This window comes from Anolis carolinensis, chromosome 1, assembly GCF_035594765.1.
Source record: "Anolis carolinensis isolate JA03-04 chromosome 1, rAnoCar3.1.pri, whole genome shotgun sequence".
NCBI lineage: Eukaryota > Metazoa > Chordata > Lepidosauria > Squamata > Dactyloidae > Anolis > Anolis carolinensis.
Genome location: NC_085841.1, coordinates 100,484,821 through 100,498,779, shown reverse-complemented (window position 1 = coordinate 100,498,779; position 13,959 = coordinate 100,484,821). Strand labels below are relative to the sequence as shown.

At 42.5% G+C, this 13,959-nt stretch overlaps 1 protein-coding gene and 1 long non-coding RNA gene across 2 annotated transcripts; one reads left to right on the top strand and one right to left on the bottom strand.

The window, feature by feature from the left end:
- Positions 1-1,044: 1,044 nt before the first annotated feature.
- LOC134298791 (uncharacterized) lies at positions 1,045-10,233 on the bottom strand. The gene is made up of 2 exons (XR_010005874.1): positions 9,995-10,233; positions 1,045-1,722 (listed from the first exon to the last, which is right to left on the bottom strand). It is a non-coding gene; the product is annotated as an uncharacterized LOC134298791 (long non-coding RNA).
- On the top strand, positions 8,429-11,677 carry gpr6 (G protein-coupled receptor 6). The gene is made up of 2 exons (XM_008121041.3): positions 8,429-8,899; positions 10,201-11,677. The coding sequence occupies exon 2, from the start codon at positions 10,225-10,227 to the stop codon at positions 11,206-11,208; it is 984 nt and encodes a 327-aa protein (XP_008119248.2). The 5' UTR covers positions 8,429-8,899; positions 10,201-10,224; the 3' UTR covers positions 11,209-11,677.
- The last annotated feature ends 2,282 nt before the right edge of the window (positions 11,678-13,959 follow it).

Here is a 13,959-nt window from a genome sequence, read left to right as displayed (position 1 = left end):
TGACACCAGGAGAATTGCACAATTGTGCTAATAATAATAATCATCATCATCATCATCATCATCATCTGCCAACTGCAAAAGGCCACCCTGCTGGGATCTGCACGCATCATCCGAAAATACATCACACCGTCCTAGACACTTGGGAAGTGTTCGACTTGTGATTTTGTAATATGAAATCCAGCATATCTATCTTGTTTGCTGTGTCATAATGAAATAATAATAATAATAATAATAATAATAATAATAATAATAATAATAATAATAATACAGCACATAGTCCTACAGACTTGGGAGTGTCTGATGTGTGATCCAATACAAAAGCCAACATAGTGATCTTGTCTGCTGTGTACTAATCTTGTTGTGTATCAAATAATAATAATGAACAGCTAAGGAAAAGCAGTAGTGTGGGACATATTAGGGTACATGGATACACAATAGTGGAATATAAACTGGAGAATTTGTGCAATTGTGCTAATGATGAGCGATACAATATTGAAGATGCTCAATGCAGTATGTATCCACTATCAATAACAATGTGACTGTAGTGGAACAATGGGTTCATGTAAGGAAGTCCTTTGGTTCCAGTTTAAAAGTGATTTTACAGATATTTTGCCAATGCTAGTACTTCCACTCAGTATGGACATCTGATTTAAAATGGGTAGAGTGTTTTTTGATTTCAGTATGGAAAACACTCTCTACTTTCATAATGCAAGCCAATTCAATCTTACAAATGTAGGAGAGCTACTCTTTTGGACTATGATGCCCAGAATCCCCCCCACTAGCCTCTGGAATGTTTTAAAAAGTAACACCATCCATGATCTGTAAAATGAACAGATTAGCCCAATCTACTAAAGCGCCTCCGTTATACAGACAGTCTCCAAATGATTGTAGTGTTTGGTATTTTAATAAAAATGACTAGAGTGATGAATTCTCTAGTACAAATCACTAATTGTGGGCAATGAGGGTTGGCATTATCTTGTGGTTAGGAAGGGAAACTTCAATTAAGCAATATGATTAATAATTGCAATAAGGGCAGGCTTGAAATGTTTTTAAATGGATTTTAATAGAAGCTATTTTCTACTCAATTCTTTTTTTCCAAGGAGTAATCACTGTGGAGGAATTAACTCTACCCCTGCAGAGGAAGTTCTGTCTTTTTGTAAATATGCAGTCAGTTAATAAAGCAATTCTATAATAAATGTTCAGTAATAATAATTATTTTCTTACTTAGGTGATTCTTCATTGTTCAAGCCTTCCAAGGGTAGTGTCTTGGCGGTGGATGCGTAGGTAGAGCCCTATTCTTGACCCGCATGTTCTTCCGCAGTGAGGGCATCAGTTTCCAGGTGGAAGGCAGTCCCAATCAGGGTTAGCTTGACACACTTTCTTCTTGGCATGTTTCTCCCTTTCACCCTCCATTTGTGCCTCTTCAAATTCCACAACACTGCTGGTCACAGCTGACCTCCAGCTAGCGTGCTCAAGGGCCAGGACTTCGCAGTTCTAGGTGTCTATGCTACAGTTTTTAAGGTTGGCTTTGAGCCCATCTTTAAATCTCTTTTCCTGTCCAACAACATTCCATTTTCCATTCTTGAGTTGGGAGTAGAGTAACTGCTTTGGGAGATGGTGATCGGGCATTCGTACAATGTGGCCTTCAGTACAGTGGAGTTGATGGTGTAGGAGCCTTGCTTCAGTGCTGGTGGTGTTTGCTTCTTCTAGCATGCTGACATACTGTAGTAGTAATAATAATAATAATAATAATAATAATAATAATAATAATAATAAAAAAGACCGAGCTTTTGGATCCTACAAAACATTATAGATTCTATGTCTTCCATTGTGAACGACAATGAGTGCTTCAAATCCCAGATTTCTTCCTGTTCTTTTTGATTTTATATTGGGTTAAAATAAACTGACCTGGGAAACTGGTATAGAAAGTTTCTGATCATATTGGGAGCTGACAGAAAATATTCTGGAATGAACAAAATATATACAGTATATGGATCTCAAAATAAATTCAGAAAGATTGTGAACAAAATTTGGGACTTTCTGGTCTTTTAAAAATCAGTCCAGATGTGCCCACACAAACATCCCAGCCAAGTTTTTTAAAAGGTAATGGAAATGTAAGTGGCAGTGTCCAGATTTTCAAAATAATGGCCATGATTTGTCATCCTCCCTCCCAAGCCTACTCTTTTCAACCTGCTGTTACTCCAGCCAAATCATTTCCAAGGTGCTTCTGACTGTGTGCTAGGAAATGATGTCTGTGGTGCTCCTTGGGGTCCTGCTCCAATTGCTTCTCTCAGTGTGCTCTTGACTAGGAGAACACTGTAGATGTCATTTCCCAGCACCCAGATTGCAAAGCCTTGGAAATCACTTGTGTTGGGCACTGCTTGGCTGTAAAGGTAGGTTTTGGGCATTATGTTAAGTCATTAATGAACATAAATGTAAACTCCCAAAGTTACAAGATAAAAGGTTATCAGACATTTTTGAAAAAGAACCATAAACTGACAATAGTGGAAGGGTGCATGGAAAAAATACATTTCAAGAAATAATGTACACTTAAGGACATTTTTAAAGACATTTTACAATATTTTGTTGCATTTCTGTGTGTTTCCTTCTTGCATCTCTCTCTCTCTGTTTGACATATCTCTCCTGAGTATCCTGGAGTCCTTGGATAAGAACTAGACTATTACATTCAGAAAAAGTGGTCATAGAGCAGCTTGCTTCAAACCTGATTGACTCTCACATTCTCGTAATCTTTTCTGACTAGCCTTTAGGGATGACTGTTTCTTAAGGGAGCAGTTAGAGTAAGGCTACCTTGAAAACAGCAGAGCTAACCCCATATTTTGGATTGTAGCTCCAATAGCACCCCCTAAACCAACATGGCCCAGTGGAGCATTTTACTATTCTGGAGTCACATGGCTCCTCTGGTCGGGAGAGAATGCTTCTGGAACATGGTCATACAGCCATAAAACTCACAGCAACCCAATGCATTTGTGATTTAGTATATTTTCTGGTGTCAAACAGTACAGGTATGTAACATGTTTAAAAGGTAAATTTTTACTTCTAGAGTTTTCCAGAAGTAAAAATGTACCATCATTCTCCCTCTCCCCCTCTTTTTTTCTCTCCCTCTCTTCCTTTTGGGGGTCCTGAAAGTGTCATCCTTTGGGGTCCACATGCAAGCCTAGGGCCACACATGCCCAACTTCTACTTTAGGCTGAGATCCACACTAGACCTTGGTATTTGATGCTAGTGGCTTTCATTCTGGTTTCCTCCCGCTGCAGCCACTGTTTCTTTAAGCTTGGGGTGCACAGGGTGGGTTTTTAGGAAAGAGGGGGGGCTAATATTTCTGGGGGAAGCAACAAGATCTTGATGAAGTACAGCATTTAATGTTGGCTTCATTGGCATCTTGTCTGTTTTTCTAAATCTTGGCTAACAGATCCATACCAAATCATGTGTAAATAGTAATAATATAGTGTCATTAAAGAAAGCAGGGGGTAAGGGCTTTTCTGCCTTTGGAGTATTAAACAGATTGCTTCACATGCTTCTTGTGGGGAACATTGAGAAGTGCAGAGACTTCAATTTTATTTGCAATATCCAATTATCCTCTGCCAAGTGGGAGGTAATGAAAGCCCATATTCCTCTTCAAGACATTGATTTAGCAGCTACATGTGCTTTTTAATCTGTAGTGGTGGCAATGGCTACATTATTTCAATCAGTTCTGTATGTCAGTCCACCTGACTGTGTCATATTGTGATGAATAATATTGAAGAAGCCACGTTGCTAAGAAGTGGGAGGGGCAGTGAAGAGGAGAAGTCTCGATAACCATCCATTAGAAGAACAAAGAAGTGCATGATAATTATGTATGCAGGGTGATGCATTTCTTCCAAAGCACACTCAAGACTAAATGGAAGATTCAGCCTCCAATTCTTTCATGTCTTTTAAGTAGAAGCTGAAGGCTCAAGTTGACTGTGGCGAAGAGTACCTCAGGAACACATGATGTACATTGTATATTTTTGAACACCTGCTGGGGGCTCCTTTCTCATTTTCCAAAGATGACAAAATGGTTAGCTGCAAGCGTCAGATTATTTTACTATGATTCTGTTACAACTGCCAACCTCCTCTTCTTTTTCTTCATTTTTTTCCACCCTCTTCATCTTTTTTACAATTCTTTTTCTCAAGCTTTTGCCATGGGATTCCACCCAGTATTTCCTTGAATTGGTTAAAATTAGTGTTCCTGAAATCTAAGCTCTGTGTTTGACATATTTTCCTAAGGCCACTCAAGGGTTTCCACGTCTGAGTGAGAATTTGGACCCTGGTTTCCCGAATCATAGCCAACACTGAGACTACTACACCACACTGGCTCTCGTAAGAAATCCCTTTGAAAGATGACGCTACAAATCAATTAACCTTTCAAAATTGTAGCAAGCTGTTGCTCTATTAAGTGAGCTAGAATTTTGCATATGACTTATTCCTCTTGCCTGGAGATGGCTGGAGAATTTGCACTCCATCTCCTGCAAATGACCCCCAAAACCAGGGACTCAGAACCAGGCCTATATGTGGGTACAAGCAAGCTATAGCATAGCAATCCTGAATAAAATAGAATTGGGTTGCTGTGAGTTTTCCGGGCTGTATGGCCATGTTCCAGAAGCATTGTTTCTGACGTTTCACATGCATCTATAGCAGGCATCCTCAAAGGTTGTGAAGTCTGTTGAAAACTAGACAAGAGGGGTTTATAAATTTGAGGAAAGTCGAGGGTGGGAGAAAGAACTCTTGTCTGTTTGTGGCAAGTGTTAATGTAGCAATTGGCCACCTTGATTAGCATTGAAAAGCCTTGCAGTTTCAAGGACTGGCTGCTTCCTGCCTGGAGAAAATCTTTGTTAGGAGGTGTTAGCTGCCCTGATTGTTTTCTGTCTGGAATTCTCCTGCTTTTTTTAGTGTTGTTCTTTATTTACTGTTCCAATTTTAGAGTTTTTTTAATACTGGTAGTCAGATTTTGTCCATTTCATGGTTTCCTTCTCTCTGTTGAAATTGTCCAGATGCTTGTGGATTTCAATGACTTTTCTGTGTAGTCTGACATGGTAGTTGTTAGAATAGAATTGTTAGAATAGAATCAAATAGAATTGTCTGGTGACACTCCAGAAAATCACAAAAGCATTGCTGCCTAGTTAATGACCCTTGAAATGCACTAGGAATTTCCAGGCATGGAGAGGACAGCTTGTCAATTATACATACAAATGCTGAAGCATGTTACCAAGTTTTAATTTGGGGTGTATTAACATAGAAACATTTTATAGATCCTTTATTCAGAGCCATGTTCAGCTTACTGACTGGACCATTTTGTGAGGGTTTGTATAAAAAAGCATTGCCTTGGACTTTTAATGTTCTTTAGAATAATCTGCTCATTATATAGAATCATAAAATCCTAGAGTTGGAAGAGACCTTGTAGCAATTCAGTCCAAGCCCCTGCCAAGAAGCAGGAAAATCACATTCAAAGCACCCCTGACAGATGGCCATCCAGCCTCTGCTTAAGAGCCTCCAAAGAAGAAGCCTCCACCACACTCTGAGGCAAAGAGTTCCACTGCTGATCAGCTCTCACAGTGAGGAAGTTCTTCCTAATGTTCAGGTGGAATCTCCTTTCCTGTAGTTTGAAGGCACTGTTCCGCATCCTAGTCTCCAGGGCAGCAGAAAACAAGCTTGCTCCCTTCTCCCTATGACTTCCCCTCATACATGGCCATCATTACAGTTATTTAGTGAAAAATAATGAACGTGAAGATGTGCAGCTCAAATATTTCACCAAAGTTCAAGAGAGCCTCTCATGACCTTGATACAAGGACAGCTGCTGAAAATCACTGAGCTTCACTTTCTTCCTAAAGATATCTACACTTCAAGACCTTGTCACACTTTGGCCAGAAACCTGCTAATGAGGTGCACAGGCAAAAGTGCTGTTGCTGCCTTTGCTGATGTAGGAGAGCTGTTGAGAGCTGCACTCAGTCTGTGAACACATTTTCTTTCCCTTCTGTGTCCAGAAGGAAGCTTTTCATTGCCTGGCTTACCTTATACCCCTCTGTCTCCCTCCAGAGGAAGCAGCAAACTTATCAGCTGCAGGAGGGACACAAGGGTTAAAAGACCTTGGCCCACAGCTCCCTCCTCCAAAGACTGACACAAGATTTCACAGCTTCATGCTCCACCTGCCTAGTATAGGGCCTCGGTTTTTTCTTATCTTTTCATCTGCACACCAAAAAGGGTAACATATGAAAGCAGTAGCAAGGCTCTGCAAACACATGTACCTCACATCCAGGAGCATTAGTCACAGTTCCTTCCGATCAAAACCACATTGGGTTGCAATTGGAAAAGTCTCAGGTGCTAGTGCAGGCATGAGCAAACTTTGTTCCTCCAGGTGTTGTGGACTTCAACTCTCACAATTCCTAAGAGCCTACCGGCTGTTAGAAATTGTGGGAGTTGAAGTCCAAAACACCTGGAGGAACAAAGTTTGCCCATGCCTATACTAGAGGAATCCCCCTGTCCAGTTGTTTCACTAATAAACCAGCAGAAATGATAAGAATTGTTTGGGACTCAAGTGTTAGAGAACATGAGCTGGAAGGCACCACAAGGCCCCCAGTCCTCCCCTGTGGGTGCTGGGGGTGTCTCCCTTTGCCTTCAGCTATTTCTTTGCCTTCAGCCCCCTCTTTGCTTTCCTCGCTGCCCTGCTGATGAAGCCAGAAGTGGCACGAGGTCACCACTTCAGGCATCTGTGTCAGGATGTTGGAAATAGCAACCTCTCAACCATCTCACTATTTGTTTATTAAGGTATATATTTGCTAACCTATAGTCTATGTGTAAGCTGATTTGCCATTTTGACTGTATCTCTTTGGTGTGGGAGGAGGTATAGATGTATGATTGTACTGAGCATGTTCTGACTCAAGACTTCATTTTTAAATTTAGTTTGCATCAGACCTCAGTGGAGGTGGATGCATGTATGTGTTTGCTCTTCAGTGAAAGCAGGTGTAATAAGTTTGCTTTACACCTCAATGAAGGTGGATGCATGTTGCAGTTTATAGTCTTCAATTGATGCATGTATGCTTAATGGCTTTCAGTAAGTGCAACTATACCTAAAGACTATGGACTATTAATTAAGAATGATACCCTGTGTACTTAACACACAGAGAAGCTACATCCGATCCATAACTGAACTTTAATAAGAAATGTGCCTGTATGATGAATTAATACAAGATGTTTGTGAGTAAACAAGATATGTTATTTTCAAAGAAGACTTTATTTTTTATCTTTGAGTGCATATTTTAAACTAAGAGTTTTTGAGGGAGTTTATATCTTTTGGACAACTGCAATTACAATTACAACTGCAACTGCAACATCAAAGAAGCAACAATCCTCTGCTAACCAAATACATTTTTGTAGTGGCATGTCTTTGTCCTTGGCAGTCCAAGATATGGTTTTTCAGTTTAACAGCTGAGTTACCTGTGTGACATTACATGAATGCTTGTGAAGATCACTTGTTCAAAGAGCTGACTTATTTATTTATTTATTTATTTACAGCATTCTTATCCCGCCTTTCTCACCTGAGGGGACTCATGACTCATGGGCCGGGCTGTGGCACAGGCTGGTTAGCAGCCATCCGCAACAAATTACTCTGACCAAGAGGTCATGAGTTCGAGGCCCGCCCGTGCCCGTGCCTGCGTCTGTCTCTGTTCTATGTTATGGCATTGAATGTTTGCCTTATATGTGTGCAATGTGATCCGCCCTGAGTCCTCTTCGGGGTGAGAAGGGCGGAATATAAATACTGTAAATAAATAAATAAATGACTTCTAATATGGTCATGCTTTTCTTGACTAGTGGTTTTCAAAAGGCATTCTCCACATGTTCATGGAGATTCACATTTGCCAAAGAGATGTGAGATCGTGTTGTCGAAGGCATTTTTATCTTTTCAATAAGGTTAGGATTTGAATGCAATTTACTGTTTCTTGACAGGGGGTTGGACTGGATGGCCCATGAGGTCTCTTCCGACTCTATGATTATATCATTCGAGGATTGCCATTTATTTCCAAAGAAATATGTGCCCAGAGACTGGGTGCAGTTATTTTCAATGGGCCAGAGGCGACACCAGGTCACCACTCCATGCATCCAGGCCAGGAAACGGAAACCAATAGTAAGATACACGAGCTGATGGCAGGGTGGCCTGGGTGTCTGAATGGCGTCTTCCTCCTCAGCCCCCCAAAGGGGTCTCCAGCCCTGACTCTCTCTGGCCTTCCGTCACCTTAGTGCCAAGGCTTTTCCTGCCTGGACTTGGGCGCCCCCTCCTCCCGCCTCTCCTGCCAGTCCACGTGCCCCTTCCCTCCCCTTTTTTGCATTGCGCTCCCTTTCTCCTCCCAGTCAAGGCGGAAGGAGGGAGGGGGGTCTTTGAGGCCAAGCCCCCCGCCTTTGCCTTCCCGCGGGGAGCCACTTCCGCCCTGCCCTCGCCCGGCTGGCATTGACGTCAGACTGGCAGCCTCTGAGCCTCTGCTCGCGCCTTCCTCCGCTCAGTCGCTCGCCAGCCACAGCCACGCGAGGAGGAAGGAAGCCTCGCAGCCCCCGAGAGAGAGAGGGAGAGAGGGAGGACCTTGGCAGACGGGCGGGCGAGCGTGCCCTCAGCCTGGTGGGCCAGACGGACAGAGCGCGGAGCCGGGATTCAGCACCTCGGACAGCGCTAGCAGGCGGGCGGGCGGGGGGGGGAGCCGGGCTTCAGCACCTCGGGCAGCGCTAGCAAGCGGACGGGCGAGGAGCCGGGCTTCAGCACCTCGGGCAGCGCTCACCAGCCCTTCCCTTCCCGGCTCTTGCCACAACAGCCCATGCGGACCTCGCTCCGGGGTCTCGGGCTTCTCCTTCCTGACCTTGCCTCCTTCCCTCTCTGGTAAGATGCCCTCTTCTTGCCCTAAACAAGTTTCCCTTGGCTTCGCGCAGGTCCTCCCTCTCCTTCTGCGCCTTCCTCCTTACTTGCGCCACTTACTTCTGAAGTGTTCAGAGAGCATAGGCTTATGGGTTGCTGTGAGTTTTCCGGGCTGTATGGCCATGTTCCAGAAGCATTCTCTCCTGACGTTTCACCCACATCTATGGCAGGCATCCTCAGAGGGTGTGAGGTCTATTGGAAACTATTTTGAACTTTAACATGTCCATTTGTATTTTAGAATGTTTTCATGAATGTTGATGTAAGTTAATAATTTTTAATTTGATTTATAGTGTATTGTATAATTTTTATATGTGTGTTTATTGTAAGCCACCCTGAGTCCCCTCTCAGGTGAGAAGGGCAGGATATAAATGTTGTAATAAATAAGTAAATAACTAGGCAAGTGGGGTTTATATATGTGTGGACTGTTCATGGTGGGAGAAAGAACTCTTGTCTGTTGGAGGAAAGTGTGAATGTTGCAATTGGCCAGCTTGATTAGCATTGAATAGCCTTTCAACTTCAAGGTCTGGCTGCTTCCTGCCTTGGGGCAATCGTTTGTTGGGAGGTGTTAACTGGCCCTGATTGTTTCATGCCTGGAATTCCTCTGTTTTCTGAGTGTTGTTCTTTATTTACTGTCCTGATTATAGAGTTTTTTTAATACTCTAAAATCAGGAAAGAATGCTTCTAGAACATGGCCATACAGCCCGGAAAACTCACAGCAATCCAGTGATTCCAGACATGAAAGCCTTTGACAACACATAGCATAGCCTTATGTTTTTAACATTTCTTTTCTCCTTCTTTTTCTCCTTCCCCTTTCCTTTCTCTTCCTCCTCCTTCACCATTCTACTTCCTTTCCTTCTTCTTCTTCTTCCTCTTCTTCCCCTCTCTTCTTCTTTCTTGTCACTTTCATTTCCCTCTTGTTCTCCTTCCCCTTCTTTTTCCTCCTCCTTTTTCTTCATCTCCTTCTCCTTCCCCTTCTTCTCTTCCCCTTCCTCTCCTCATCCTTCTACATTCTTCTACTTCTTCTCCTTCTTTCTCCCCCCTCTCCTTCTTTCTCCTCACCTTCGTCTTCCTCTTTTTCCTCCTCCTCCTCCTCTTCCTTCTCCTTCTTTTTCTCCTTCTCCTTTTCCTTCTCCTCCTCCTCCTCCTCCTCCTCCTCCTCCTCCTCCTCCACCTCCATCTCTATCCATCTCCATCTCCATTGCCTCCTCCTCCTCCTCTCCTCCTCCTCCTCCTCCTCCTTCCTCTTCCTCTTCCTCTTCCTCCAGGTGGCAGGCCTGGCAGTGGCAGAAATGAATGAGAGCACCCCCTCCAACGAGACAGGGGCCCCTGCCCCCTGGATCCAAGCCAGTGCTGGCAACTCCTCCCTGGAGCTTTCCTCCAGGCTCCCCATCTTCCTCATCAACCCTTGGGATATTATGCTCTGCATCTCTGGAACCATCATTGCCTGTGAAAATGCCATTGTAGTGGCCATCATCTTCTACACTCCCAGCCTGAGAACTCCAATGTTTGTGCTGATTGGGAGCCTGGCCACCGCAGACCTCCTGGCCGGCGTGGGCCTCATCCTCAATTTTGTGTTCCAGTATTTGATCCAGTCAGAAACCATCAGCCTTATCACCGTTGGCTTTCTTGTTGCCTCTTTCACAGCCTCCGTGAGTAGTTTGCTAGCCATCACGGTCGATCGGTACCTTTCCCTGTACAACGCACTGACTTACTACTCCGAGAGGACTGTTCTCTGCATCCATATGATGCTGATCATCACCTGGGGGGTTTCCCTCTGCTTGGGGCTGCTGCCTGTCCTGGGCTGGAATTGTCTGGAAGATTATTCTTCCTGCAGTATTGTCAGACCTTTGACCAAAAGCAATGTGACTTTGCTGTCAGCCTCCTTCTTCTTCATCTTCATCCTCATGCTCCACCTGTACATTAAAATCTGCAAAATCGTTTGCAGGCATGCACACCAGATAGCCCTCCAGCAGCATTTCCTGACTGCTTCCCACTATGTAGCAACCAAAAAGGGGGTTTCCACACTGGCTATTATCCTTGGGACCTTTGGAGCCAGTTGGTTGCCTTTTGCCATCTATTGTGTAGTTGGGAAGCCCCAGTATCCCGCTGTGTACACTTATGCCACACTTCTACCTGCCACGTACAACTCCATGATCAATCCTATAATTTATGCCTACAGGAACCAAGAAATCCAGCGGTCCATGTGGGTTCTCTTTTGCGGCTGCTTTCAGGCTAAAGTGCCCTTCCGTTCAAGATCTCCCAGCGATGTCTGAGCAGCTTCCTTCTCTGTGCAGTTTTGCACAAAGGGACAATCTTTGACTTTTGTGAATTACAGTGCCTGGTGTGAACCAGATCCATGTCGTGAAATTGTTTTTCCGGGGGGAGGGAATGTTTAAACAGTAGCACTTTATGTATGTGTACCCTTGAGAATGTGAAAGATACGGGGCTTTTGGTTGTGTAAACCTAAACATCACAAGCAAAACAAAACTCAGTGTGGTTGTCTAAATGATTGTGTATCACATTTGTGAAGTGGAGGCATTCCAAGACTACGTAATTATAGCACTTTATTTTTAGCTGCTGAGCTGCCAAACCAGTATTGCCATTTTCGTAAAGGCCAGAAACTGAGTGAAAGGAAGTGAAATGTTGTCTGGTTATTTTGGGATGTGAGCGATAATATATTTTGCTGCACAATATTGATAAATTATGACATTTTGTACAAAAATAAACAAATTCAAAACATAACATGATTTTGTGTAATTAATTAATTTAATAGTTTCAATCTTGTTTACCTGCAAAGGTACATCTACCTGAATTAAATTAGTTAGGCAGAGAAATCATAAAATAAGTACATAATATACAATTCTTTCCATTTTCCCATAGAAATAGAATGAAATAAAATCCCTATAGAATACTATTACCTTTCAGTCCTCAGTAAGTCTAATCAGAGATTCAAATAGCAAAAGAAAACATTTCAAAAAAAGAAGCAGCTTCCAGAGTGTTATTCTGATTCTCAAATATTGGTTGTGAACCACTGGGAATTTTCCCTGCAAAGTGCCCTTAACATTTATTTTCAAAACAGTGAAAATGAATTCCCATGGATCTGAGAGAAAAATAAATCTCTATATGTTCCATTTGTCTTCACTTGACATCTTCATGCAAGTTAGCAATATATTGTTTTCTGTGTTAGTTCACAGAAAACTGCCTCTTTTTGTTTCTCTATCTCAGTGATTCTTCAGTTGTAGAATTCTGCACAATTTGTGAGCTGAATGTGTTAAAAACACATTGCAATATAAGCCATTTACTTATAGAAAACAGTTTTGCCAGGAGCAGCAAGTGAACAACATATCCTCTTGGGAGACTTGCGATTTGAATCAAAATAGATCAGTAAATGAATATGCTTACACTATACAGCAGGTATGGGCAAACTTCGGCCCTCCATGTGTTTTGGACTTCAACTCCCACCATTCCTAACAGCCTCAGGCCCCTCTCAGCTGCTTAAGCTATTAAAGAGTACCATTTCTCTGGAAGTTAAATGATTATTTATTTTAGTTTGTGTTTGAATAACAATTGAAAACTTTCTGTTCCAAAAAGCTTTCTGGGCCATACATTTTGTGTATGTTTTAATATAGGCTTCTTCTCTTCTAAAATATGTAGTTGAGGTCAAATCTTCAAACATCTAGCAGTGGGAGGTGATGTGAAAACAAGGCTAATTGCACCGTAATTGTGATCCAATACCATTCCAATGGGGGGATGGCATGTCAAAAAAAGGGACATGAGATGAAATGTTCCAGTCTGATGGAAATGGGTATTCATGCACAAATCCCTTGCAAGTTGAGCTCCGCATGGCATTGGAAGGAAAGATCTATGTGCACTTTCTTGCTGCCTTTGAGGGGATGGTGGCACACTCAGCCCGTGAAAGCTCTGATTTATACAGTGGCAATCACCTGCTAAGGAGGCACAAGGGACTGTCCTGCTCTTACATTTTTTTTGCCTCCATGATGCTGAGCCAATAAACAAAGTGCCAAACAAAGTGCCATACTATCAAAATGAACAGATACATTAATTACATCAGCAGCCAAAAATGCAGCCAAAGATGCATAACCGAAGGAGTACTTCTCCCACCTTCAGCCAGACAGCCAGATGTGTGCCTCAACACATACATCATCACTGGATATGAAACTACACTTCTACAACCCTGAACTGGATGCAGGTGTTGTGCATCTCACAAACATGTCCAACCATTTCTGCAACAAGATCCTGGCAATGGAATGAACACACTTAATACTGCACTTGTTTATCAAATTGTTTAGTTTCACTTTATAGCCTTTTATGACCTTTGGTCTTTCATAATCAGATCGATTGACACTGTTTTGAGTGACTCCTTCTATCACACATCTTCACCAATACCAAATAATATTGGAAAACATATTTCTCCATCTGCAATATAATATTATTTATGGAATAATGAATTGTACACAAATCAACAAGAGCTGACAGTTCTACTTGTCACTGTCTAATTCTTTAATGCATATAATTTGGTTAATAATGCTGAAAAATGGTTGGCAACATCTTTTACAGGACATTTAAATGCCCATTAAATATTAAGATGTTAGGACAAAGATAGAAACATTATTTTATTACATAATATGAAAACATATACTGTTGTTATTGTAGTGAAGCAACCACTACATCCAACATGTGCTCTGGGAAGGGAGAGGGAAGCACATAGCCACAAAATACAAAAAAATGATGGGAAGATGACAGACACACCTAGGCAGTCATGAAAACTGCCAGCACCCTATAGTAAGTGTCGATGAAAATGCCGATACTTGCACAATAAGAGAGCCAGATCCTAAGTAAAGACCACTGGCATTGACGCAATGTGTTAAATCCTTGTGAACTGCTGACCTGAAGGTTGGGTTACTGACCTGAAGGTTGTTGGTTCAAATCCGTGAGACAGGGTGAGCTTCTGTCTGTCAGCTCTAGCTTGCAGGGACATGAGAGAAGCACATCTGGGCATCCCT